The sequence below is a fragment of the Diplotaxodon limnothrissa genome, linkage group LG12 (genome assembly GCF_057381915.1).
Source record: "Diplotaxodon limnothrissa isolate DT_005_m linkage group LG12, D_limnothrissa_male_GT1.1, whole genome shotgun sequence".
Lineage (NCBI taxonomy): Eukaryota > Metazoa > Chordata > Actinopteri > Cichliformes > Cichlidae > Diplotaxodon > Diplotaxodon limnothrissa.
In genome coordinates this window covers 12,273,125-12,299,626 of record NC_140607.1, presented here as the reverse complement: position 1 = coordinate 12,299,626, position 26,502 = coordinate 12,273,125, and the positions used below count along the sequence as shown (strand labels likewise).

The window sequence follows — 26,502 nt, the reverse complement described above, 5'->3', positions numbered from 1 at the left end:
TGTTCCTTGTTACTAAACCACTACAATAGAGTTTTGTGATTATTCCCTTCTGTGTAATTACAGCGTCGGCACTGTGTAATTCTGTTTTCTGATACAAAGATGTTTGGCTAACCTCGCTGAGTACTTCCATAGTAGTGTAACTGTAAACTAAAAATGTGGTCAAGGGCTTTAAAGTACTTTAAAGATCAAAACTGATCGATTCTTTTTTTGGAAATCTATAAAGAGATTTCAAATTTATACACATTGGTGTTTGTCTTATTAAAAGTTAGAGTAGTGCTAGTATTTTAAGCAGATTTTCTCTGCTGTAGTCACTCGAGCAGAGCAGCAGGGATCTGGGAGAGATGGTGCGTGTTGTCAAAAACTCCAGAAAGCCTCACAGTGCCTTCGCAGCTCTTCCGTCCATTTGTTTGTCACCTGTCAAAGATGCTGGCAGTTGATTCTTTTTTTTTTTTTTACTTTCATTGTATTGTCACCTCTATATTTCCTTCTTAGGATAGCTATGGAAACCTACATCCGTCAGAGGCAGCTCATCATGTCTCCGCGCATCCCTTCTCGAGTCATAGGAGAGAATGAGCCCCTCACAGCTGTCTTCAACAAAGTCATTGCCACGCGGGAGGTCAATCACAAAGGCCAGGGTAAAATGAAGTGCTCACAGACAGTGTGTTCCCCTGTGATTTTAGAGGGTTGCTCTAAATTGACCTTTTTTTTGCTTTGAGGAAAATAATTGATGTGTGAGGGGTCTGCAAGGTGCAGTCTGCCTCATTGAATTTCTTTACATGTTTGCTGGCAGGGCTGTTTGTGACCATGAAGCTTCTCCCAGGGGATCTTGCCCAAGTCAGAAAGGACTACCCCCACTTTGTGGACCGCAGCACCGCTATCGTCAGGAAAATGGGCTTTCCAGAAATCATCCTCCCTGGTGAATTAAAGCCTTTGTTGATGGGCAGTTCTCACGACGGTCATGCTCATTTTAATTGCTCACGAAGCTGTGAGGGGCTTTTTTAAAATTTCTCAACACAACCTTCTGATCGTCTGTTATCCCTCATCCAGGAAACGTGAGGAATGATATTTATGTAACCTTGCTACAAGGAGAATTTGACCGTGGTAAAAAGAAGACCCCCAAAAATGTAGAGGTCATACTGAGTGTGCACGATGATGAAGGCAATCCCATGGAGGTAAAATAGACCAGTGAATGACATTTAAAAAAAATGTAATTTAATTTGATCTTAATGCAGCTTACTGAATGGCATCTTTATATAAGTCATATAATTGTGACAGTATACATGTGGTTGTGGACAGCCCTAAAGATAGAAAAGTGTTCTATTTCACTTATCAACAATCAGAAGTTCTGTTTTTTTTCTGTTTAGTAAACACTAGTCTATAAAAACTGGAAAGCACAGTTCACTTACTCAAGTTGCCCCATACCTCTCTGTTAGAGATTATTGATGAGATTCACCAATAAATATGCCCTATTGTGGATTTTGTAAAACATAATTTGGAGTTGAAGCTTGCTTTGTTGCTTCCAGCTATTTGCAGAATTCTTCCCATTGGTTTAATAAATACCTGCAGCTTTTTAAGATCCATATGAGTGTCTCCAGAATGAGACTTGTCTTTCCAATCCAATGATATGCATGATAACTTCATAACTAGCAGCAAAGTGTGGGACTGTTGGAATGAGAATCAACACCTTCAAAGTCTGAGGCCACTCAAAATAGGGTGGAGTGCTCACTCCTAGACCAGGATGAATTACTACCCCAAATGGAGGATTTGAGTCACTTGCTGTCTTGTTCAAAAGTGATGGGAGAGTGTAGCATGAGATTGACAAACAGATTGGCGCCACGTCCTCAGTGAAGCAGACATTGTAATAATCTGTTGTTAAAGCAAAGCAGACGACTTATTGGCCAATCTAAGTTGCTACCCTCACCTCTGGTCATGAGCTCTGGGTAGTGACTGAAAAAATTAGGTTGCAGATAAATGAGTTTGCTTCAAAGGGTAGCAGGGTTCTCCCTGAAGTGATAGGGTTAGAGTTCAGTCATTTGAGAGGGACTTGGAGTAGAACTGCTGCTCCTTGACATTGAAAGGAGCCAGTTGAGGTGGATTAGGCATCTGATTAGGATGCCTCTTGGAAACCAACTAGTTTCGGGCAAGTCCTAATAGGAGGAGGCCCCAGGGCAGAGCTAGGACTCAACAGAGAAATTATATCTCTCAGCTGGATTGGAAACAACTCTGTGTCCCTTGAGATGAGCTGGAAGAGGTGGCTTGGGTGAGGGAAGTTGGGGCTTCAACTATGACCCAAACTCAGATAAGCGGCAGTGGATGATGTGAAGGAGGGATCTACCAAATTATTCAAGCTAAATTGTTTCTTAAAATCCTTTGGTGGGAGACCATCCGTATTGCTGCATCATTATCTAACTGATAACTGACATTTTGTAACTCTGTATTGATTACATGTAGCAATTTATGTGCTTTGCTGTACTTTAACCAAAAAAGAAAAAAGTTAGAGACAATTGAAAACAGCAGAAAGAACATTGAAGATGTTCCTGTCATGTAAACTAATCTCTTCCTTTAATGTCTTTAGAAAGCCATATTCCCTGGAGCCGGTTATGATGGCATAACGGAGTACAAGTCTGTCATTTACTACCAGGTGAAGCAGCCTTGTTGGAATGAAACAGCGAAGGTAAGCTCACAGCAAGCACCCACATGAGCAGCTCTGTGCCGTCATGTTATCTAATGAGATTTCTTTTCAAAATGGATTTGCTGTGGCTCAATTTATACAATAATCTGTTGGGACTGCATTGGTTGAATGCGCTATATGTAAATCTCCCAACTGCATTTGTTCCATATGCATAATCCTGTATTAGCACATTTCCTAATTCCAGTACCTTTTTTTTCCTTGTCCTTGCAAGGTGACGATTCCCATTGAAGACGTGTGCCGCTGCCACTTGAGGGTGATGTTTAGACACAGATCCTCCCAGGACTGTGAGTGACTGTGCCTTATTTGTATGACAAACACCCACGTGTAATGCTGCCACCATGTTAAACACAGCTAGTGTGAGTGTTCTTGGATGAGTTCCCATCTTTATGCTCCTATGTGCCCTTCAGCTAGGGACAAGTCAGAGAAGCCCTTTGGCATGGCCTTCGTCCGGCTTATGAGAGGAGACGGAACCACGCTGAGAGATGGCAGACACGATCTTATCGTCTATAAGGTATTGTTGCGGAATGATGTATAGGACAGGATGCTTTTCACATATTTATGCTGTGTTAAAGGTAATTCATTGAGCTTTAAGATAAGCAAGAGAATGTTTATTGCTTTTATCTAATTATGCAAAAAGCCTGTCTTGAATAGCTGACAATGGGTAGATGGATTATTCATGAATCTCTCCAGAGTCAATAAATATGAAATTAGATTTCCATTGATCAGTGAAACCTCATGATTCATTCCCTAGTTTCTGACTTTTCCTAGGTTGACGTGAAAAAAGCAGAGGATGCTAAGGTTTATCTCACCTTGCCAGCAACCTGGGCGGAAGTGGAGGAGAAGGAGAAGCAAACGGGAAAGCCGTTCCACCATTCAGGAGTCATTCCTGTGACTAAGGACAGCTTCCAGCTTGCCACACTCACCTGCTCCACTAAACTCACTCAGAATGGTACCATCTGGCTCATCTCTTATTTTTTCTGCCACCCTTCCAGCCTGTCATAATGAAAAGATGTCCTGTCACAAGTGGTGTTTTAAGAAATGAAACAGCTTTGTTGATGGATAGCTAAGCATACTGTCATTTGACCTCCCTGCTGATGGCTTTGAAATTAATTAAAGTGATCCGTGTTGCCAATATTTTGCTGATGTGTTGATGCTGTCTGATGCATTTCTGATTCAATTAATGCTGAAATTTCTGCCTTTTAATGTGGATTACATTAAGTGATGTGGCAACAGAGGAGACGTTGCTCCTGCTGCTTTTTGTGTGTTCATTTGTTTTCTCCCCTTTCTCCTTTAGTGGATCTACTCGGCCTTTTGAACTGGAGGTCTAACACTGAGGATCTTGACCAGATTTTGCAAAGACTCATGGAGGTGGAAGGAAGCGAGATAGTTAAAGTATGCACAAAAATTATCTAGAGTGTTTTAGAACACTGTATTTAATGGCATTGTTGTAACAGGTTTTTGTTTAATCCACAGTTCCTCCAGGACACTCTCGATGCCCTGTTCAACATCATGATGGAAACCTCAGAAAAGGACACCTTTGACACTCTGGTGTTTAATGCCTTGGTTAGTCACAGGAGCTACAATTGCATATAGCCTAATATTAGGATTCTCATCAGTTTAAAAGCCCAAACACAATTAAAACACTCCATAATTGGGATCAACCCATTGCTTAATTGCAGGGGTGTGGAACAAACCTTTTCATAATCCCATCAGTATAAACAACAAATCAAATGTAAATGATTTAACCTGATTAGTGTCTTGCTGAGCTCTTCCTGTCAATGTCCTCTGGCTACCCAATGACAGGCACTGTTGTTGTTGCAGTGAACAAACTGTACAGTATATATGCCCATTTTCAGTCAGCTGATCAAAACACATCAAAGACAGCTGACAAAAAAAAAAAGTTTACATGCAACAGCAGCCAGTGTCAGTATGTGTTAAATCCTACTGTTGAGTTTCAGTTTGGGTTCTCTCAGGCTGAATCAGTTCACAGGGATGAAAATGAGTCATAATAATAAAACTGAACTGATTTCACAAGTTTAGAATTTTTTTTCCTTCCCAAATTTAAATTCATTCTGAAATTTACAAAAATTGTGCGAAAGTACTACCCCCGCAAACACACACACACTTTCTTTTTTTTATGCCAAGGTTGGCAAGATCCCACTGTTTATTATTACTATGACTCCTGAAAGCAGCAATCTGACTTTCACACCCAGGCTGTGCGATGGTGACAGAGTAATCGGGGTTAAAACTTTCTCGTCTCTCTGTTTTCTTCCGTTTGTAACATAACTGAATCTGGCACTTCTCGTGCAAACAGCTAAGTGGAACGCTGTGAATGCCTTCTAGGACGCGCTGTATGAAAATGTGTGTTGTCATCTCTATATTTAAATCATATCATGCCTCCCTCTTGTCTGTGATGGCAGACTTTATGAAATATGGCCATTCATAGCAGCTTTGAGCGCATTTGCCTCTTGATGTTTTTCCGATTGTTTGAACTAATACTTTTTTACCAAAACCTGGCACTTCGTGTGAAGTAGTGACTGTGTGATGCTCTGTTTGCATTAGCGCCTACTTGATACAGCCTTTCTATAACGTTAGAGGAGTGAACAACTTTTCATTTACATAAAATGATAACCTTTATGAACTGTTTTAATCTGCACAGACTTTAGTTTTATTTCCTCCTTGTTCCTTTTGCTTTTATCCAGGTATTTATAATTACTCTTATTGGCGACATCAAATTCCAGCACTTTAACCCCGTCTTGGAAACCTACATCAACAAGCACTTCAGCGCCACCTTGGCTTACGTGTGAGTCCCCGTTCTATATTTATACTTTTAATAGCTTGTGCTGTTTATTCTTAATTCTTTCAGCTCTTCTTCTCCTCCCACACCATAATTACCCCCTTAGACCTTAATGTCTAACTGATTCACTTTCTCAGGAAGCTAACCGGGGTGCTTAACTACTATGTGGGCCATGCTGAAGAGCCTGGCCTGACTGAGAGACTCTATGCTGCACTCAAAGCTCTCAAGTACCTGTTCAGGTTTATTGTACAGTCCCGAGTCCTCTATCTCAGGTGTGAGAAGCACTGCAACACAAGAATCCACTCAGCATTTCCATCATTCGGAGGGTGACTTCTTGTGTTTTAATGGTGGTGTTTTTACTGCAGGTTCTATGGGAACAGCGAGGACGGAGACGCTTTCTTCAACTCCATCCGCACCCTCTTCCTCTCTTTCAACTCTCTCATGGACAGACCGCTGGATGAGGGAGTAAAGATAAAGGTACATTGAAGGTGTTTGTGTGTTTAGGAACTAAATATATCATGTGGAAGCATTTTATAATTGTATTTATTTATTTATTTTTAACCAAAAAGCCATTTGTCTAGCTTTACAATGGAACTAAAATGCAGCTGGTCAGACTTTATGAAGATATTATTTTGGTTTTTGGTCTCTGTTTTTCTGCTGCTGCTGTTCAATAACTGCAGCAATCCAGCTGTGAAAAATGTGTTACACTGTTGTACACAAGTTATGGAGGAAGCTGTACAAATTAACTGCAAAATAATGTGAGCTCTTTGCTGGCGGGCTCGATGAGGTGAGGAACAAGCTCAGTTAAAAAGCTTGTTTGACTAGAGAATAAAAATCGTCTTCAGCCTGATGAGACCTGATTCTTTTCTTTTTTTCAGGGGGCTATATTGAAATACCTCCCCAGCATCATTAATGACATCCAGACTGTGTTTGATCCTGTGGAGCTCAGGTAACTCTCCAGAGAGTTTGCACAGCGGGAAATGATAATTGCCTGTCTATGTGCAAATTGTCATATTTACTTCTGAGCAAAGGAGGCGTTTTTCCTCAATTCTTGCCGCAGTAAAATCAACCCGTCGTGTGTGCGGCTCATTAGTCCTCTGTGACTATAATTACTGGATGTGAAATGTGAATAGCATTAAAATTGTCACAGCTGCTCTTTTGCCTCTTTTTCTTTCAGCGTTCTCCTCGCGAAGTTCATCGAGAGCATTCCCGACTCTCAGCTCGTGCGTCAGAAGCTTGGTTGCATGTGTAAAATGGTGGAGAGTGACCTTTTCAGGCAGCCAGGTAGGAGTCCTTGAGGCTCAAAAAAAAAAGCCTGTGATGACATTTCGTACGAGATGAAAGAGGAAAAACAACTTTTACACTTGCGTACAAGTTTATTAGGTTAGATCCATTAACGGGAAATGTGCCGTGTTCCCTCAGAGTGTCGAGATGTGCTTCTGCCGCTTGTTACCGATCAGCTGAGTGGGCAGCTGGACGACCACTCGACTAAACCAGACTACGAGGCCTGCGTCCAGCTGCTCAGCACAGTGCTGGACAACCTGGACCGCAAAGACGTGGTGAGGCAATTACTGGTTCACGTCCAAATTACCGTAGGAATTATCTCGTCAGAAATGAGGTGGTCGATACAAGCTGCCAAAATTCAATTTATCCACAGAGAGCGTAAAGAGCTTAGGTATCCATGGGGATCACAAAGAAAAACTGCTACTCTTTACCATCACAAGGAGCCAGTTGGATTGAATTGAGCCTATTTTTAGATTTTATCTTAGTACTTTTAACTGGAGAAAAAAGCCTTAGGCAGACCCATAGCATGCTGGAGGGATTATAGATCTCATCTAACCTGGAGGAGTCTGCGATCCTCTGGAGAAGCTGGAGGATGTAGTTAAGGATAGGAATGTCTTGGCTGCTCTGCTTACCCTGCTGCCACTGTTGTGCTTATCCAAGATAAGCTGTTCAAAATGGATGGATGGATGGTTAAGTGGAACATCTAGTTATCCCAGTTTGACTTTTACTTGCCTAGGTTTTGAAATATTGCTCTCTAGTGACTTTTCCTCTCTCCCCCCCCCCCCCCCCCCCCCCCACCCTATTATACCGGAGATGAATGGAATTACCTTCTTTGATGCTCCAGTGAGAAGAAAAATGGCAGTCACATCACTTCCCACATAGGTTGTCTGGATAATCCACAAACCTACATTTACTAGTGTGAAGCCTACCTTCTAACGTTGATAAATATGAAAAATACACATTAAATTATTTCATCCTTTTATTTTATACCTAAAGAAAAACAGCAGACCACAACAGACCAGCGACCTGCCCATATTCACGAGTTCCAAAAATAGAGCTATGTCAAAGGATGATTCAGCACAAGCATGACAGAGTAATAAAGTAGAAAGCAATAAATTCAACAAATCCCACTGCAGTATCTTTTTACTGTTTAGATGAGAGAGCAGGCTTCGTGTGTAGCTTGGTGATATGCAAACTGCTGCTGAGTTTACACTCAGCTTTGTGGTCAAAAATGTAGCCAAGCTGACAACGTGGTGTCAGTAAATTTAGAGCTGAATCCATTAAAACGCTAAAAACCTTAGAGCTGGCAGTCTCTTATAGGTTGTACACATTTGTTTGTATTTTTGAATTGTTTCTAAGTTTTCTTTCCATTGCCAGAAAGCATAAATTAATCCTGATTAATTTAGTTTGCAACTGAATGTGGTCAATTTCATGCAATCTGGTAAAAATCACAAATCTGGAGCCTTCTGCATGTACACAAAATGTACAATAACTATTCATATTCATAATCCAGCCAGAACCACGTGGATTTGTAACAGGATTTCAGACATTCCCCCACAAACAGGGACATAATTGCTGCAGGACAGCAATTCAACTGCAAAATGACGTAGCCTCTCTTATATAAAGGATTATAACCAGAATACAACCCGATGGCAACCAGTTGAGTTGAGTTCCAACTCTGAACTCATTGGAACAGAATGACTGTGATTAGCTGGAACGTGCGGCAGCAGTCTGCTATTATTTACAAGCCTTCGCCAGTTTGTCTGAGAGTGATTGCAGTCAGCACGAATCAGGCCGTGATGGTTTAGAGACGGATTCCACCAGGAAACCAGAGGTCACACAGAGGTTGAGGTTGTTGCACTCTCAACCACCTGAGGAGCAGTTAGTTGCCACAACTACTTGTTAGTCAGAAATGGGGGGGGGGATGGACGACCACAATTTTTCTCTTGAATTTTTACTCTAATATGACTAAAATCCAGACATGACAGTTTCTGATACAGAAATGCTTGACAACTGGAATTAGTGAATCAATCCACTAATTGATTGAGTTATTATATTTTATGTGTGTATGTGCGCGTGTGTGTCTATTTTAAAATTAAATACTGTGGGCACCGCAAAGGGAATTTCATTCATCTCCACGGGGACAAATACTGTCAAAGCTGAGTATTTCAAAAATAATGAAAGCGCCCCTGTTAACAGTTTAACAAAAAGGGATTCTGTCAGTCTGTGACAGCACGTCTACGTCGCTGGTAACGGTGCCTGAAGCTGTTCTGTCTGCGCAGGGTCCAACCAGGGGGCACGTTCAGCTGATAATGGAGAGGCTTCTTCGCAGGGTTAATCGCACTGTCATCAGCATGGACCGATCATCTCCTCTCATTGTAAGACACACTCATATTACAGCTGAAATGTGTCCTTGACAACCACATTGTCAGCATTGGTTTTAATATTAATGGCACTGACATGAACAATGGCTATATATATAGCTGAATATGTAAAATATGTGCTGAAAGTGTCTTTTTTTTTTTTTTTTTACTTTAAAGATATTTGACTGTCTCTCTCTTGTGGCAGGGTCACTATCTCGCCTGCATGACGGCGATCCTCAAACAAATGGACGACATGCATTACTCCCACTACATCAGCACCTTCAAGACGAGACAGGATATCATTGTAAGTGTCTTGGTTCCTCCCCTCTTGGCTACAGCTTGTCCTGAAGCATCTCATCAATAATGGGCTTTAAACCACCCAGGCCACTTACTGCTCCTTAAGAGAATATTGATTCTAGACATTTCATGCAGTGGATTAAGCACGCATGATGAGGATGTCCGTGGGCCTTAATTAAGCCGTGGGACCATTATGCCTGACTGATGTGTAGTTGCAGTGCTGTGAATTTTTGGCAGGTTTTATTATATTTCTTTAAAGGGCTGGAGAGTAAACCCATGCAGTAATGATTTTATTGTACTTTTGACCCAAGGACTTCCTCATGGAGACATTCATCATGTTTAAAGACCTCATGGGAAATGTCTTCCCCGCTGACTGGATGGTCATGAACCTGGTGCAGATGGGAGTCTTCCTCAGGGCCATTAACCTGTACTCAGACGTCCTTAACAAGTTTTTCCTGGACAAGGCGCATTTTGAACTCCAGGTTAGTCTCGTCCTCCTCCTGCTTCAGTAGAGGTTACATTCTTTATTAAACACAAACTCGAAATCGGTTAATTATGGTATTAATATTTGAAAACCCTGCTTCCCCTCGCAGCTGTGGAATAACTACTTTCATTTGACCGTGGCATTTCTCACTCACAAGACGCTGCAGCTGGAGTCCTTCTCTCAAGAAAAACGAAACAAGATACTGAACAAGTGAGACCATTTACTATTCATCAGACAGGTTATTAAAGATAACAAACAGATTGTGCGTTGTGTAGAATGTAAACAAAAATAGAGTGCGTTTTATAATTGGCTAAATATGGAAGGAAGAAAAGCATATTAAATGCTGAAGAATAAATGTGTTTTCATTTTTATTTTTAATACACAATACAAGAAAAAAAAGACTGGCATCACTTTTGTTTTGAAAAGTCCTTATTTTTGAAAGCACATTTGTTTTCTTCTAATGTAACCTGAAATTGATTGGAAATCTTGTAAATGGCAAATAATGATTAATGGAATAATTCATCATAAATCATTTATGAATTTTTTAATGGAGTATCTACAAAGGCATACATTGGGCCTCGTTAGCAACCATTACTTCTGTTCTCCTGTGGCACATTGTGCTACCGAACTCAAGTTCATCACATTAAAAGACTGATTAATCATTTGAAAACCCCATTCCTATTACGTCCGCTGTTGCATTGATTAAAGAAGTGGTAAATTTGGTTAGTGGAGCGGGTGGAGAATCAGGCTCTGCGGGTCAAATTATAGTGTTAAAATGGACCAAAAAAATTGAAATCTAATGTTCTTCTCAAGTTCTAAGAAATAAAGGGTATCCTGGTAATTCAACAGTATGTACCACTCCATTTAAACAAACTGGTTTTAGTGGGAAGCCAGAGTACCTACAGGAGTTTGACAGATACCTCACAGGTCCTTATCTGCCAGCTTCTCAAACTAAAAGAACAAGAGAGTTTTTGATTCAATTTTATTGATATAGCGCAAATAATAGCAACAGTGGCCTAAAGGTGCTTTACATTGTACAGACCATACAGTAATACAGACCCAGCAATCAGATGGCCCTTTATGATCTAACGAATCCAAACTGGAAGCTGAAGAGGTGGCTGAAAGCTGAAGGCTCTGCCTCCCATTTTACTTTTAAATACTCTAGCAAGCAAGTGAGCTGCTCTATATGGGTGATATGGTACTACGAGGTAGGATGTGGTCTGATAATTATTTGTTCTATTTTTTGTTTTCCTTTCTGCAGTTAAATATAAGATTTAAATCATATGCAAATGACTGCATTTTGTCATCATTTCCCATTTGCACACCTCTTATGCCACTTTTGTTGTGGTTGTAGAGCATATTTTAACAACGCTTTGATTGAATTTTGCTGCAGATACGGAGACATGAGGAAGACTATTGGATTTAAGATCAGAGATATGTGGTATAATCTCGGTGAGTGTGCTGGACCATCTGGTAATGCTTCTGTTATCACAGAGTTTGTGGAACTGTGTATTCATTCCCTGCAAGTAATGCAAGGGGAATAACAAGACAATATTTTTTATTGTCCGGCTTCATATTTTGTTGTTGTTTTGTTTGCCACATTATTAGATTTGTCCTCTCTTTGTTGAGAATGAAGATGTGGTTTATTGCCTCCTCAAATAACACTATGATGTTTCTGTGTGATAATGTTCGTTGTCCCTCAGGCCCCCACAAAATGAAGTTCATCCCAGCTATGGTCGGACCCATTCTGGAGGTCACATTAGTGCCTGAGCCCGAACTGAGGAAAGCCACCATCCCAATCTTCTTTGATATGATGCAGTGCGAGCACAACTTCAGCCCTGGACACACGTTTGAAACGGTGAAAATCTGCCTCAGAAGTTCGCCACTTTGGTGGTTTTTGTTTGAATTCTGCGAAAGCTGCTCCTGGCTAAATATGACATTTGTGATGCTTGTGTGATGGTGGCCTTGGTTACTTTATTTATTTTTTAAATTTTCTTTTCATCTTTGCAGTTTGAAAATGAATTGATAACAAAATTGGATCAAGAGGTAGAGGGAGGCCGAGGGGATGAGCAGTACAAAGTCCTGCTGGAGAAAACGTAAGCCAGAGGAGCAGATCAAACAGCAAAGATTTCTTTTACCCGAATCTGTTTAAGGAGTACACCGCACTGATGAAAAGCACTGATTCTTTCTCAAAAAGGGATTCGCATAGGATTGCTTCAAAAAATAATACAAAGGCCTTTCTGATTGTATTTTGATTCGGCTCTCAAGGAGCCAGAAGAGCGAGGTAGTCTGTTAGAATTGTAAGCAGTGTCTAATAAAGCGATGTCTCTCAGGGACAGAATGTACCATTCTGGAATAATAAAGCAAATTTTATTGTGTTTGTCAGAAAGAAAGTCGGGCTTTAGCAAAGTGATGAACTAGAAATTTACCTTTACAATTGAAGAGTGGTCTATAAATGACTTTTGTTTTGTTGGGTATGTGTAGATTATTGGAGCACTGCAGACGCCACAGATACCTGTCCCAGTCAGGAGAAGAGCTGGCTCTGCTGCTGAGCAGCCTGCTGGAGAATCTACTGGCGTACCGCACCATCACACACGATGAGAGCCCCGAGCACCGCATGAGCTGCACCGTCAATGTGCTGGTATGCCCTCTGCCTATATTAACCAAAGGTGTAATGCTATTTGCAATATAAAGCAATTACCTATGCAAATAGCTTGAAAGAAAATGTTTAAAGAAAAAGCATCAAATTTTCCCTCTTTTTTTTTTTTTTTTTTTTTTTTTCTTCCTGCAGAATTTCTACAAAGAGAAGAAGAGGGAGGACATTTACATTAGGTGTGTCAGATTGAGACGTAAAGCCTATTGGTTTGCAGGCTAATGGGCGAGCTGTGTCTAACCGCTGTGCTCTTGTAACAGGTACTTGTACAAGCTGCGAGATTTGCACCTGGACTGTGAGAACTACACAGAGGCAGCCTATACTCTGCTGCTGCATGCCGAATTACTGGAGGTCTCTGACACATCAAAGCCTTTTTTTTTTTTTTTTTTTTTTTTTTGACAGAGAGATCTTTTTTTTTTAAGTCTGAGCTGTTTAATCTTTTTCAAGTGTGCTTCTAAATGGTGAACTGAATGCTTATTTATGGTTATTTGCTTTAACGCAGTGGTCCGACAAACCTTGCGCAGCTCATCTGATACCTCGGGGAGACGGGGAGCATGTGTGGACCCAGCAGGAGCTGAAAGAGAGGCTCTTCCAGGATATTATATGTTACTTGGACAAGGGCAAGGTGATTATTAGCTGCTCTACATGTGAGCTGTTGTCTTAGCATGAGGCTTAAACCACTCCAGAGAATGTCTGTTCTGTAAGTCAACATTGGCAAACTTCTCAGGAAGTTGCAAAAGCAACAAAAACACAGACCCAGCCACAAGACTCTTGAGTTGTGACAGCGTTTAGGCTTCTCAGTAGTTAGCGCATGAAGCATCAACTGTTATCCCCCGAAGCTGTGAGGTAGGGGTTTTTACCGAGAACAGCAGGGGGAACCAGATGGCGAAGTATACCTTGTGTTATGTTTACAGTAGTCCCTCTTATGACCGAGTGGTGCATGTGTCTTCTCAGATGTGGGAAAAGGCCATTGAGCTGGGCAAACAGCTGGCCAAGATGCACGAGAGCCACATGTTTGACTTCATGGAGCTGAGCCAGCTACTGGTAAGAAGAGATGCTTTAGAATTGAGTACTGCAAATAAAGCACTGTGATTACTGAAACCTCAGAGAAAGTCACCTTCATAAACAGATAGGGAAAACAACTGATATAAAGTGCAGACTCTCATTGTTTATGGCCTCATTAATACTAATTTAAATGAGCGTGATGACAAGAATTATGTGCCAGCTCGTTCGAGGCTGCAGCCGGTTCTCTGGGAAGGAGAGAAGAGAGTGTGTGCGGTAACCTTTTGCTGAGCTCATTTTCACTCCGACAGCGTCTGCTGATAGTGTGGAGTTTAATTTGATTATGTGCAGTCTAGTTATAAAGTCTCTCAGCGTTAGTCATTTTGTATATTTGTGCTTCAGAAGTCTTTTCTTGAAATTAGGTAAAAGATAATGAAAGTTTTGTTGCAGTGATTTCTTTTTTTGAATACTGTTATAAATGGTTTTATTTTTGTAACTGCTGTTAGTTTAATTTCAAAATACTGTCTTTGAACTGTATTTACAATCTTGTTTGGCTTGTGTTACAGAAAAAGCAAGCTGAGTTCTATGAGAAAATAATGCATGCGATGCGGCCGCAGCCCGAGTATTTTGCTGTTGGATATTATGGCCTTGGATTCCCGTCCTTCCTCAGGGTAAGAAAATGAACACCTATCTCAATAAATAGAGACTTAGGAAAAACCCTTATGTACCCGTTGCTTATGCAGTGAGCTGGCTTTTTGAAAAATGTCTCGGGGCAATGTGCAATAATGCCGATAAAGGTTATTAGCTTTCTGATGACACGAGCGAATGTCAGCACAAATACAGCATCACACATGCACACCTCTCGTATATCATGGAAAATGAGGTTGATCATAATTCTTGCTGCTTATTGACTTTCATTTGATGTGTTACACAATTACACTTTCTGCTGCAGAATAAAATGTTCATCTACAGAGGCAAAGAGTATGAGTGGCTCGAGGACTTCAGCTTAAAGCTGCTCTCTCGGTTTCCAAATGCCGTGCGGATGACCAGCACAGCACCCCCCGAAGAAAACATTAGCAACTCCCCAGGACAGTGTATCCTTTAATGATAAGAAAATGCTTTTAAATCATATGTCAGCATTTTTGGACATGGAGTATTGTGACCCACCCCTTATTTCTTCATATTTTGCTTCCAAGAAGCCAGACTTGCTTGTGATTTTCTTTTTCTCTTTTCTTTTCCTTTCTTTTATGTGGTCTTCAGCCATAGTTCTGCAGGCCTTATAGATGTCTTTCAAAGTTTTTTCTTTGGAAATTGGCTGCTTTTTCACCCATTACAGTCCAGTTCTTGTATCTGACCCTTTTCAGAGGAATGCTAGTTAAGCTACTTAACCTATGAATTATTTAGGCATAAAAAAAATGCCACCTAACTCATGAACCATTATTGCGGGGCTTGATTTCAGCCCTTGGTTGTGAGGATCTAGTTAACATTGATGAAATTATGAATGCAGAAAAGTTTCATCAGAACAGGAACGGCATCATTTTTTAGCATGGAAATGATCTAAAATAAACTATCAATTAAGTAAGTGCAAAAATCTTCATAGATTGGCCTCCTCAGAGTCCCAGCCTCAATATCCCAATATTAGTGAAGCAGTGTGGGATCGTTTTGACAGAGAACAAAAGGCAGTAAAATCCAAAGAAAAGGAGAACTATTTTACTATTTTACGAAAGCTTGTCTAAGAGAGTGAATGTGCAAACAATTTTTTGCCTCACTGTATCTATTCTGTATTTCTGTAACAAAAAACCCCAACCCCCCAAAAGATCAAAGCAGGTCTAGCTGAAGATTCACAGACCAATGCAGATGTAAGAACCATTGTGTATGTCTGATACCTTCATTAAAGCTTTAGCTTTAGCTTTGGTCCATGGCTAGTTAGCACATATTAGCATGCTAAGAGAGTATGTTAGCACCAGCACTGTGAGAGTTCTTTTCTTACCTCAGGAGTACAATTTTAAAAAATAAGAAGGCACTTGCTTTTATTTGCCAATTAAGGAAACTCTTAAAACCATACTGAGTTTGACTTGTGTTTGTTGTCTCTGCTTTTTCATATTGTCCCTCGTCTTATCCTTAGCTGAACTTCAGACATCCAGTGCTTTACTGTCAAGCCTGTTCTCACTTTGCCGAAGCAGTTTAAAGACAAGGGGGTTCCAGAGCAGATATTAAAGTGCGTAACAGAACACTTAAAGGCTGATTTATTTTCCCGTGGCTATCCTGGGATTTATGGTTCCCTGGGCAAAGCGCTAACTCAATGGTGTCCTTCCCTGTTCTTTTCCAGCTATTACAGAACCAATGAAGTGGACCAATTCCAGTATTCCAGGCCCTTCAGGAAAGGTGAAAAGGACCCAGACAATGAATTTGCGGTTAGGACTTTTTAAATTTACTTTAAAGCAATGACTCATATGTAAGCATACACTCATAAATTAAAAGAAGGCAGAAAAAAACCCTGTGTAGGCACATGCCGCACCTCAAAGATTGATGAAGACATGAAAACGTCAGCCTTTATATTTTATTGTTATTTATTCTGCCCTATAGACCATGTGGATCGAGAGAACAACATACATTACAGCCTATCACTTCCCAGGGATTCTCAAATGGTTTGAAGTCAAATCTGTCTCAATGGTAAGAACACTGGACTAAGCCTTGATGCTCACACTCTGTGTTTTCTTACGTCGCATCGTTTGGTTCACTAAAATCTGTCCTAAAATACACTTTATTTTTAATGTGTGTCTTTTTAATGTGCAGGAGGAAATCAGTCCTTTGAAAAACGCCGTAGAAACCATGGAGAAAACCAACGAAAAGCTGAGTAACCTTGTGCAACAGCAAGCATGTGATCGCTCACTGTCCGTCAACCCACTGTCCATGATGCTCAATGGCATAGTTGACCCTGCAGTCATGGGTGGCTTCTCCAACTATGAAAAGGTCATTTAAAAAAAAAAACTAATATGACATTTTCTCTTCAGATTGCTTTTTTTTTTTTTTTAACAGACAAATAATTTAAAAGGGATTTTTTTTGTAATTGGGTCATCTTATTAGGCTGGAAGCTTTGTGGAAGTTCTCAAAGCAAACAAAAATGGTTTCTGGACAACAAGCAGATAAAAAAAAAATCTCACGCTTCACAGTGAAATGCTGATTCCCGACAAAGACGTCCTCAACACACATTCACTCATTTTTGTTTCAATTATACCAGTGTGTATAGGGATAGTAACTTTTGGCATGGATTTCAAAGAACAGCTCGTGCACAGAGATGGGCAGTAACGCATTACTTGTAACGCGTTACTGTAATCTGATTACTTTTTTCAAGTAACGAGTAAAGTAAGGGATTACTATTGCAAAAACGGTAATTAGATTACCGTTACTTTCCCGTAGGAACGCTGCGTTACTGCGTTACTAAAACTGTGATTTTTTGCGAGAATGTCTCACGACAGTGACGTAAGCGAGTGCGACGTTAGTGACAACAGCTGTGTGCAGATCAACAATGGATCACATATCGATTGTGGGAGAGAGTATGAGCGTGCAGCGTTTAAAGCGTGGAAGTACTGACCTTACTTTGAGTTTGATTCCATAAAAAGTGACAAAAACATTAGCGTCCATCGTGCGTGGGAAGAAAACTTCTTTTTACAGCGAAAAAACCCCCTAAACTTCCAAGCAAGCATCGAGTGCGCAACGACGTAATGGGAAGCTCACAGAGAAACTCGCGGATTCTTCAACTGACCTCCGCCTACCACACTCCCGCTTTACAGGTGAAAATAGAGCAAAAGGACCGCTAGTCTTTGACTTTATTTATTTTCTGCTGTGTTTTACTTGCATCTATTTGAAAGAGTGAGTGTAAACACACAAAAATTATTTTATGTGCTGGAATGTGCAGAAAATAGGTTTAAATATTAAACAAATTTCTTCCAGTCAGAGAATGTTGCATGTAATTAAATTTTTGTTTGATGCATAAAGTTAAAAGATTAAAACTGATAAAACAAGTTAAAAAAGAGACTTTTCCATTTGATTACATTTTGTATGATGGATTATGTAGAAAAAGTAGAATTGGGCTGAAAGATCTATCGCTTTATCACCTCTTCAGGTTGTAAATTGTGATTTTAAAAAGTAACTAAGTAATTAATTACTTTTGAAAATAAGTAATCAGTAAAGTAACGGGATTACTTTTTTGGGGAAGTAATCAGTAATTAGTTACTGATTACTTTTTTCAAGTAACTTGACCAACACTGCTCGTGCAGTACTGTGAATGCAGTTATACGGTCATTAACTAAAGTAACGGACAGATTCAAACTCTAATCTGATGATTGAATTAAAGGAACAGCAGTGCTCATGGAGCACACAGAGATCACAGAGAACATACTGTCCTCTGAGAAAACATGGATTTTGATGCATTTCACCTTGTTACAATACTTCTCATTGTTAGGCTCATCTCTGCATGAAAGGGTAATTATTTCTGTGTGTTTTTGAGCATTCCTGATATCACATCATCAAATGAGAAGTCAGTAGATGGAAATAAGCTTTGTCATTGTGGCTTTAGTCGCATAAGAACTCTTGAAGATTTTCACCATGGGAACAAAAAAAGAACAAAGAACAACAAAGTCATCCGTGACCCAGATGACAGCGAACAGAACTTCATACCAAAAATGATCTTTTGAATTCACCTGCGTTTTTTGTATTTCTGGTGTAGGTGGTGGTGTAGAAATACTGCATATGGACATGTGGACATGCCAAGTGTTTGGCAGGCTGTATGAATTGATCATTTACTGCGACAACAGCAATGTAAATTGTACAAATGGGAAAAAAGGCTCCTTTTTTTCTTTTTCAAATTGAATATGTACAGTGCACACTAGAAGCCACCCTTTACATCTATTAAACTATAGTAGAACAGTGTCTCACTGCTTCTCCTTGCAGACTGCATTGTTTGCTGAATTGGTTTCATGTCGCTTGCACAGCTCTTAACTTTTTTTTTTGAGCCAGAATATAAAGCATTCAATCGACCAACTACTGCCAAAGCCCTCTAATAAAACATAATTAATTCAACTCCAAACAATAATGGTGAATTATAATTTCTAAATCCTTTTTTTTTCTCCCCCACTCAAAACTTCTGGCTGGCCTGTTGCTTGTTATGAGCTACTTGATTGTATTCATAAGTATACCACTGTGGCCTCTTTGCCACTCTTTGGAGCTCTATTCAATGTAGCCAGTAGCTGTATTTTAAGTGACAAGGCTTTAACAACACAAAAAGACCCCAAGTTGTCCAATTTTCATTCTGGTTCCATTCTCTGCAGGCTTTCTTCACAAACGCCTACATCCAAGCACACCCAGAGGACCGTCAACGCATTGAGGAACTTAAACGCCTCATCGCCCTGCAGGTAAATCCTTCGCTTGTCATTGCCACGGTATCCATGACAGCAGCCTTCTAAAACACTTAGGTACTCCTCTCCCCCTTCCAGATCCCCCTCCTGGCAGACGGAATTCGCGTCCACGAGGAGAGGACAACGGAGCAGCTGAAACCCTTGCACAACCGCCTGGTCACTTGCTTCCAAGACCTTCGGGAGAAAGTGGAGAAGCAATATGGCGTCATAACTTTGGTGTGTTGCCAGCTCAAAAACTCAATTTAATGTAAGAGGGTGCCAACTTAAGCTATTGGCCCTCTTGCCTTCCTATCAAATGGTTCTCATTCAAAGCAGAGTGTACATTATATTAGTGCAGGACCATAAATCTTCCTTTAACCAATCTATTGCGACCTGTGTTTTGCCTGTCATTGTGCTCCTCCCCTGCCAAGATCTCCTCTCCTCCCCCCAGTGACGCTTAATCCCATTTGTGTGTCCCAGCCCTGCTCTCTCACTGAGCAGAAGAAGAGTCGCGTGGGCTCGGTGGTGATGCCCTACATCCTGCCCTCCACCCTGCGTCGCATGTCCACTATCTCAACCATCTCCAACGCCTCCTCGGGCCTCTCCAGCGGCTCTGCTTCCTCAGACGGGCCCTCCTGCCTTTCCTCCCAAGAGTTAGTCCCAGCATCCTTGTGCTGCTTATTTTATCTACCTTTCCATCCTGTCTAGACATTGCTTACTTTAAAAAAAAAGACTTTTGTTTTCCTTGTTTGGGAAAAAAAAAAATGCACCGTCTATGCATCTGATTCTATATCTGCTTCATTCACAAACAGTTCCTTGTTGTCCCGTCCCAGAGATCGCAGGGCGTCTGTTCTGTCCCGCTCAGATGAAGACAATAGGATTGCTAGAAAGAACAGAAAGGAGTGGAGTGTGAGCAAATCCCAGAACCTCCTTGAGAGGCAGTCAGATGGAGATGAGGTAAGGCCTTATGCCCAAGAACTGTTTACACACTTCATATTTCTTCTGTTATTCTTATTCCCCTGTAACATGCACTAAACAAAGGTACTTAAAAAGGCCGTGTTGTTATTGTGTCAAGTGTTTTAACTGTGAATTGGGAGCAGTCCCGTTGTGCTTAAATGGTTTTGCATTGTTGTGTTTTCCACTTTCATTCTAGACTCCTCCAGAGAAGCAGCAGAGGCCCAAGAGTTTACAGCTGGGAGATCGCCGGCTTACCCTCTCCCTGTTTCAGGGGGTTTCATCTCAGCTCAGCTTGTCTAACCCGCTCAGCCCTCTACCTGCCTCTCCACACACACCGCAAACACCACGCAGCTCCAGTATGTTACCCCCCCACCTCCAAAAAAAGTCAAACACTGCATGTCATCGTTTTATTTTCTCTTAAAGTTATGCCTTACACACGCAGAAACAGGAGGGCTCCGTTGTGTAAGCACATTCTGGTCTGAAGCCCTAATCAGGTCACACACACACCTCGTATTCACTGATGCATGTGGCCTGAAAAGCTTTTATTTCCTCTCTCCTGTCATAGGTTATTCATCACTTCTCACTGACAATGATGTCAGAACCATTGACACTCCAGGGACTCCTCCACCTATGCCACCAAAGAAACACCCGCATGAGATTGACAACTCCGGGTTTTCTACAGAGGTATGTCTGCTCAGAGAAAATCTCACACACCCCCTTACAAATACATATTTAATGTCATGTAAACGCTAAAATATTCTGTTTTTATTTTTATTTGAAGTCCTAACACGAGCACTCTTCTCTTTTTCCCCGAAGTTTTCGCCTCCACTCCCGATGAAAATTGAGAGCAAGCCTCCTCCACCGCCTCCAAAGGCACGGAAGTCAATGTTCCCGTCCTATGAGCACCCCCCCCAGTAAGATTATTACCCCCCTAATTCTATGATTTGGCTGTGATTTATAAACATAGCTTCATTTGTGGCAGAGTGGAAACCCCACAGCAAGGTACAGATTGCAGGACCATCAGATTTTCAATGGGAAGCATATTTCTGATGCAAGTTGATTATAGTTCCAAGCAGTCCTTTTAATTTTGTTGTTAAGCTGCGAGGAAGTTTAGGTTTGGGATTTCTGTCAATAGACTGTCAATAAGGGTACTAACGTGCAAAAAATGGATATATGATTTTCAGGTACAGATTTTAATTCTCTTTTTAGAAAAGATACTTTTTTTTTCTTAACACAAAGCGAATGTGGTGAACAAGGAATGATCAATGTTGTAATGTTATATTTTATTTGTAGACTAATCAGCCACAACATTTAAACCACACACAGGAGAAACGAACACTGATCATCTCATTATAATCCAGCATCGTCCTGGGAAGTTTGGTCTTTCGTGTGGATGTTAATTTAACCACAAACACCTGCTAAAGCTGCTGCAGACCAAGCACAGCTACCCATGGGAAAAGCAGCTGGTAGCAATGGGCTCTTTTCCTACACCACAAAAAACTGCTCAAGACCTACTTGAAAGCATCCAAAACAGCCCAAAGCATTGACCTGGCCTCCAAACTTCCCAGATTTCAGTCCTATGATGCTTCCACAAAATGCACCAAACCCTCAGGGGACAAAGGATCTGCTCCCGATGTCCCAGTCCCAGACAGCACAAGACATTCTGTGTGGTCCCCTATCAGTGGCCTGTGTCCGAGTGTCATGAGGGGAACCTACTCAGAGCTGGTGGTTTTAATGTTGTGGCTGAACAGTGTGTGTGCTTATAGAGTGACACTGGATGACTCATTTCCCCTCTAGCTGTTTACCAGCATTCCATTTTTGAACAGTAAAAAGCTGCATTAGATTCATTTCGAACTTGATTGAGAGCAGGGAAAACAATGTACAGAATGTAGTTATTGTTTGTTGACGGTGTCTAAACCACAATGTTTCAGAGACACTGGATGGCATTATTGAATGTGCTGCAGATTATGCGTTTGTTTTGATGTTGATGATGAACTGAATACTGTAACCCGTGCATCCAAACTAAACTACATCATGTTGATGGTGAGGTTCAGTGAAAGGACGTTTTGGAAAATCTGCATATTTGCATTGGTTAGGAGACAAGATCATAGATGCCACTCTTGTACCTTTTTAGTGGGCATGTAGCATGGAGCACAGACTGTGTATAAAAGACGAATGACATCACTGATTGGTTTGTGATTTCTGTATTTTTGAAGCCTCCAATTTAGCTAAAATCATGACAGCTTGCATTTCTGGAACAGGAAGTGACCATATTTAGGCCACTGAGTGTAGTGCTAAGTTTTCAGCTAAGCTGCATCCATGGGTAAGATGAAACTATTCCAGGAAATTCCAGTAAAAAAAAAACAAAAAAAACAGCAACAGCAGGTCCATGTTTGCATTGGTGCCCAGCAGATATAGACTAATGGCAACATTTGGTGATCTTATATTCTAATAGATCAGCTGACATAAACAGATTTGTTTGTTTCAGTTTTGGCCAACTCTTCTTGGATCAGATGGTTTCATTTTTGTAACAGTTCAAATGACCTTAACTTTGAACCATGACTGAAGCTAATTATACATACAATCCCAAAACAAGTATTGTACCTGGCTATAAACATTCACTTCATCTCTGGGTATTTTTACACAAGAGTCTATGGGGACTGACTCACTTTTGGAGCCAGCTTCAGGTGATCTGTGTTTTTTGCACTTCCAGGTTGTTGCTTGAATTTAAGCCAAAAGGTTAGCTTAGCTTAGCATTAGACATAGAAGACACAAAAATACACCTGCCATCTGCAAAGCTCACTTAATAAATCAAATCACGAAACTATAAGAAACCTTTAGTTTAAAGATGACATTGTGTGGCAATCAGAAATAAGATCAGAAAGTTACTGCTCTTGGCCAAGAGATACTCATTCTGCCACATGTAAAACACAACGTTTCCCTCTTTTGTGAACAAATTAGGATATTTTATTAATCCCAGAGGAAATCATGAGATCTGAATTGTTTCCAGTCGGCAGCTGTTTTCAGTCCTAATGCTAAGCTAACTGTAGGTTATGGAGTCATCATTTAGACAATGATGTAAGTGGTATAGTCTCTTTCTCTTGTCGAGAGAGTAAATTTTCCAAACTTTCTAACTGGTCCTTTAAAGAACCCTAAACGCTATGTGCTACAAGCATAAATACCTCTGGAGTTCACTTTAGTTTGATATTTCAGGTGTGGGTAGATTTTCTTTTTTATCAATTAATTTTCAAGTAAATTATTGCTATTCGTTGAATTGAGTATTTCCTTAGTTTTGCACACCCAGTGTGTACAGAGATTGTTTATTTTGAGTGCAGTGTAATTTTTAGTATGATTTCAATATACACTTTTTCCTGTGCGCTGTCAAAATGTTCTAAAAGAAACAGTATGTGCAAAATCTCTGCATGTAAAAGTGCTTTAAGAATGATAGAGTTGAATCTTTTGTTAATTTGCCAGTGTTTTATTAAATTTACATTGTTTTTACAAGGGATTAACTTCTTTTGTACAGTGGAAATTCCTTAACGTGCATCAAAGACATTTTATACAAACAATGCCTCAAGAGATATATGATGATCTTTTTTATGAACAAGCTGTTGTTGACTTAACAGAAATAAAGCAGTTTCTGAAATGCCTGCAGACTCCCTATTTTTTTCCCTTTTTTTGATGACTATGATTATTTGAAAAAAAAAAAAAAAAAAAGCCTTTTAGCTGCAATCTTGCCTCCATACAGAATACAGATTACCCTCTGTACCCTCGGTGGAAACGCAGCACTCACACAGACAGTTATCGGGATGCTGTTGATGGCGTGAAAAAAAATTACCCACTCAAGCTCAAAACATCAACAAACTAGACACAGAAGTGGTGACCTATGCATTTCAAACACAATTAGAGTTGGTGTAGGTAAACGATACTTTGCTTTAGCTCACTGGTGCATAGGCTGGAGAGGCTTTTCGTGTGAAAGCAGGGAGGACTTTACGCAATTCTTCTAGGAATTGTGGGATGGTGCTGGTGTTGCTAATCTGTATTGTTAATGGCCTCTTCCTTCCTGTTGGATAGTGAGGTGCGGGGGTATCTTTCTCCCTTCAAGTCTCATGGGCAGTGGACATTTAAAGGGATGTTCACTCATGCAAAGGAAGCAACGTAATAACTGCCAACTTTAGCTGGATACTCGGGAACATCTCCATGGAAACAACCTCATAGTGTAAGAGGTTTGCGGCTTAATGCTGTAACAATTCCAAGGGCAGAAATCACAACAGCATTGTTCCTTTCTGTTGCAGACGTCTTTCCAGTCTCCTCTCAGCTGACTTACAAGCCAGTGGCACATCGGAGTGTCTGAGTCATTCCACAGTCTGAGGTCACTCACACAATTTCCATTTCCTTGAGACAGCACTCAGTCGAAGTTTGAAACATTTTTTCCACAACACAGTTGCAAACTCTTACACTTCATTTATCAGACATAACAAAGTACTTAAGTACAATTCTGAGATACTTCTCTTAGATATTTCTGCTACTTTAATTCTTTTATTCCAGTCCACTGTATTTTAATTTAGATCTTACTGCGGAAGCTTGGGCGGCTGCTTTTCAGAATATTTACAAGTCATTATAAATTAATTTCCGGTATAAAATTCGATATAAAATTCAATAATTTATTTTATTTTTCAACCTGCAGGATTTTTTTGGTCACTTGGGGTCAGCAGAAACAAGCTGTGAATACAAAATAAGACATACTGTCCTCCTTAGTTCGTAGACAACATATAAGTTCCAGGTGGAATATTTATTTTTCATCCATCCATCTGATTTGGGGTTGCTGGAGCCTATCCACAGGGCAGGGCACAGGGTACACCCTGGAACAGGTCATCGATCTGTTGCACACATTCACACTTGTGGCCAATTTAGGAATCACCAGTTAACTCAACCCCATGCATATGTTTGGACTGCAGATTGAGTACCTGCAGAGAGGGATCATGTAAACTCCATATGGAAAGGTCCCAGCCTGGATTCAAACCCAGCACCTTCTGTGCTAGCCACTGCACCACCATGCCACCCCTGTTTGTTATAATTTCACTCATTTAAAATGATAATTATCGCATTTATTGCCTTTTGTCTTTTAAGTCTTAATTTGCATCTTTTTTTTATCTTCCACTAAATGCAGTGTAGTTTTAAAAAACACAAGTATTTATTTATTTATTTATTGCTTTAACTGTCAAAGGAAAAAGTCCAAAAGTGATCAATAAAACAGCTTTAGTCTACCGTATGTGCATATGGTAGTTAAGACTGGGTCCAGTTTGAGCAGCTACAACTGTAGCCATTTCTTTCAGTTAATCACTGAAGAAATGGCCATTTGTAGCCATATTAGCGCTTTTATTTTTTGGTTCCTTTTATTGTATTGAGCTGTTCTTGGCCTCATCTTTAACCTAACTTGCCCCTGTTATGTTGAATCCAGCTCCCTCCAACAGGGAGAGGGGAAGACGACAGGAATGGAAGCGGAGGCCTTGGTACGACTTAACTCCCCTGCATCAAAGGATAATATGCCCTTTCTTACTTTGTCCGTTTAACAGCTGGAGGGATCCCGAGTCTCTGTGTGTAGTGGGATTAGCTGCACTATTGTATCTCTGCTTTGAACCTCACTAGGTGGTGCCAGAGGGTGTGAACTAATGTAGCATTGCAAGGAGGTCTGCTGCATTTTTTTTTTCATTTTTTCCTTTTTATAAAAAAGCCCCTCTATTTACTCAGAGTAGGTTTGCTGGGCATGAGTGCACTTTTCAGGAACACCAGCTTCATATCCACACTCTCAGCAACAGCTACATAAAGTCACACCTGGGAGCTGTCGAGTGCAGGTATACACGATTCTGTCGAGGGCCAGCGAACACATATACTAAAAAGGAGGATGTTGGGGGGGGGGCTTCTCTTCATCGGGTTTGTGTTTTTTCCCCCTCATATGGTGCAGGGATTTGGCCTGGCATCCTTCCAGCTAACGTGCAGGTTACTCCAGTCCCTGTGTGCAGCTTAAACTATCTGCAACCTGAGTGAGGGGGGAAAAACTCTTAAAGCCAGGTTCTGCATACGTTCCTGTTTTATTAATATGCTCTGTACTCTTACCTCAGTCACATGTATTTTTTAACGTTTTCAGATGGGCCCCGAGTTACATCATGTCTAAGCACGCATGCTTTGGGATCTGTTTTACAGGCCTAACTTATTATTTGTACTACTGAAATATTAATATTCATAGGTACTGGCCTGGTCAGCTGGTTATATGGCCCCGGTGTGCGTTCACTTGCAGAGCTCTAAGTGGCCAGCACAGCTAAAATCCCATTCTGATGCAAGAAACTGTAATTAATGGTGATGCAGCAGGACAGTAGTCATTACTGAAATTGCTAGCACAAAAGATAAAAGAATACTTCAAAGTTTTTTAATAAGTTCAGACAATGACCAATTGATTTCAGCACAAAGACCTCCAGCAGAAAGCAAATTGGCTTTTTTTTGTCCCCCAGTTTTTAACTTTTGAAGGAAGGCTGGCTTGAGTCTTTTGTTCGGGCACCTTCAGACAAGACAAATACAG

At 40.6% G+C, this 26,502-nt stretch overlaps 1 protein-coding gene across 1 annotated transcript in view; it reads left to right on the top strand.

The window, feature by feature from the left end:
- The window catches only part of dock5 (dedicator of cytokinesis 5), a 36,650-nt gene extending 15,681 nt beyond the window's left edge, over positions 1 to 20,969 (top strand). The window contains exons 12-51 of the mRNA XM_085367128.1: positions 493 to 635; positions 791 to 916; positions 1,048 to 1,172; positions 2,576 to 2,674; positions 2,904 to 2,976; positions 3,100 to 3,203; positions 3,461 to 3,641; positions 3,987 to 4,084; positions 4,166 to 4,255; positions 5,395 to 5,495; positions 5,627 to 5,761; positions 5,855 to 5,966; positions 6,368 to 6,438; positions 6,667 to 6,773; positions 6,912 to 7,048; positions 9,056 to 9,151; positions 9,342 to 9,440; positions 9,745 to 9,915; positions 10,027 to 10,127; positions 11,311 to 11,369; positions 11,621 to 11,775; positions 11,928 to 12,013; positions 12,402 to 12,558; positions 12,709 to 12,749; positions 12,831 to 12,921; positions 13,073 to 13,195; positions 13,525 to 13,614; positions 14,139 to 14,243; positions 14,525 to 14,666; positions 15,709 to 15,790; positions 15,902 to 15,986; positions 16,159 to 16,245; positions 16,369 to 16,545; positions 18,903 to 18,986; positions 19,068 to 19,205; positions 19,449 to 19,621; positions 19,781 to 19,925; positions 20,122 to 20,281; positions 20,491 to 20,609; positions 20,742 to 20,969. Coding sequence (XP_085223254.1) covers positions 493 to 635; positions 791 to 916; positions 1,048 to 1,172; positions 2,576 to 2,674; positions 2,904 to 2,976; positions 3,100 to 3,203; positions 3,461 to 3,641; positions 3,987 to 4,084; positions 4,166 to 4,255; positions 5,395 to 5,495; positions 5,627 to 5,761; positions 5,855 to 5,966; positions 6,368 to 6,438; positions 6,667 to 6,773; positions 6,912 to 7,048; positions 9,056 to 9,151; positions 9,342 to 9,440; positions 9,745 to 9,915; positions 10,027 to 10,127; positions 11,311 to 11,369; positions 11,621 to 11,775; positions 11,928 to 12,013; positions 12,402 to 12,558; positions 12,709 to 12,749; positions 12,831 to 12,921; positions 13,073 to 13,195; positions 13,525 to 13,614; positions 14,139 to 14,243; positions 14,525 to 14,666; positions 15,709 to 15,790; positions 15,902 to 15,986; positions 16,159 to 16,245; positions 16,369 to 16,545; positions 18,903 to 18,986; positions 19,068 to 19,205; positions 19,449 to 19,621; positions 19,781 to 19,925; positions 20,122 to 20,281; positions 20,491 to 20,609; positions 20,742 to 20,843 — 4,570 coding nt within the window. The 3' untranslated portion in view covers positions 20,844 to 20,969. The remainder of the gene's footprint in view (positions 1 to 492; positions 636 to 790; positions 917 to 1,047; positions 1,173 to 2,575; positions 2,675 to 2,903; positions 2,977 to 3,099; positions 3,204 to 3,460; positions 3,642 to 3,986; positions 4,085 to 4,165; positions 4,256 to 5,394; positions 5,496 to 5,626; positions 5,762 to 5,854; positions 5,967 to 6,367; positions 6,439 to 6,666; positions 6,774 to 6,911; positions 7,049 to 9,055; positions 9,152 to 9,341; positions 9,441 to 9,744; positions 9,916 to 10,026; positions 10,128 to 11,310; positions 11,370 to 11,620; positions 11,776 to 11,927; positions 12,014 to 12,401; positions 12,559 to 12,708; positions 12,750 to 12,830; positions 12,922 to 13,072; positions 13,196 to 13,524; positions 13,615 to 14,138; positions 14,244 to 14,524; positions 14,667 to 15,708; positions 15,791 to 15,901; positions 15,987 to 16,158; positions 16,246 to 16,368; positions 16,546 to 18,902; positions 18,987 to 19,067; positions 19,206 to 19,448; positions 19,622 to 19,780; positions 19,926 to 20,121; positions 20,282 to 20,490; positions 20,610 to 20,741) is intronic.
- The last annotated feature ends 5,533 nt before the right edge of the window (positions 20,970 to 26,502 follow it).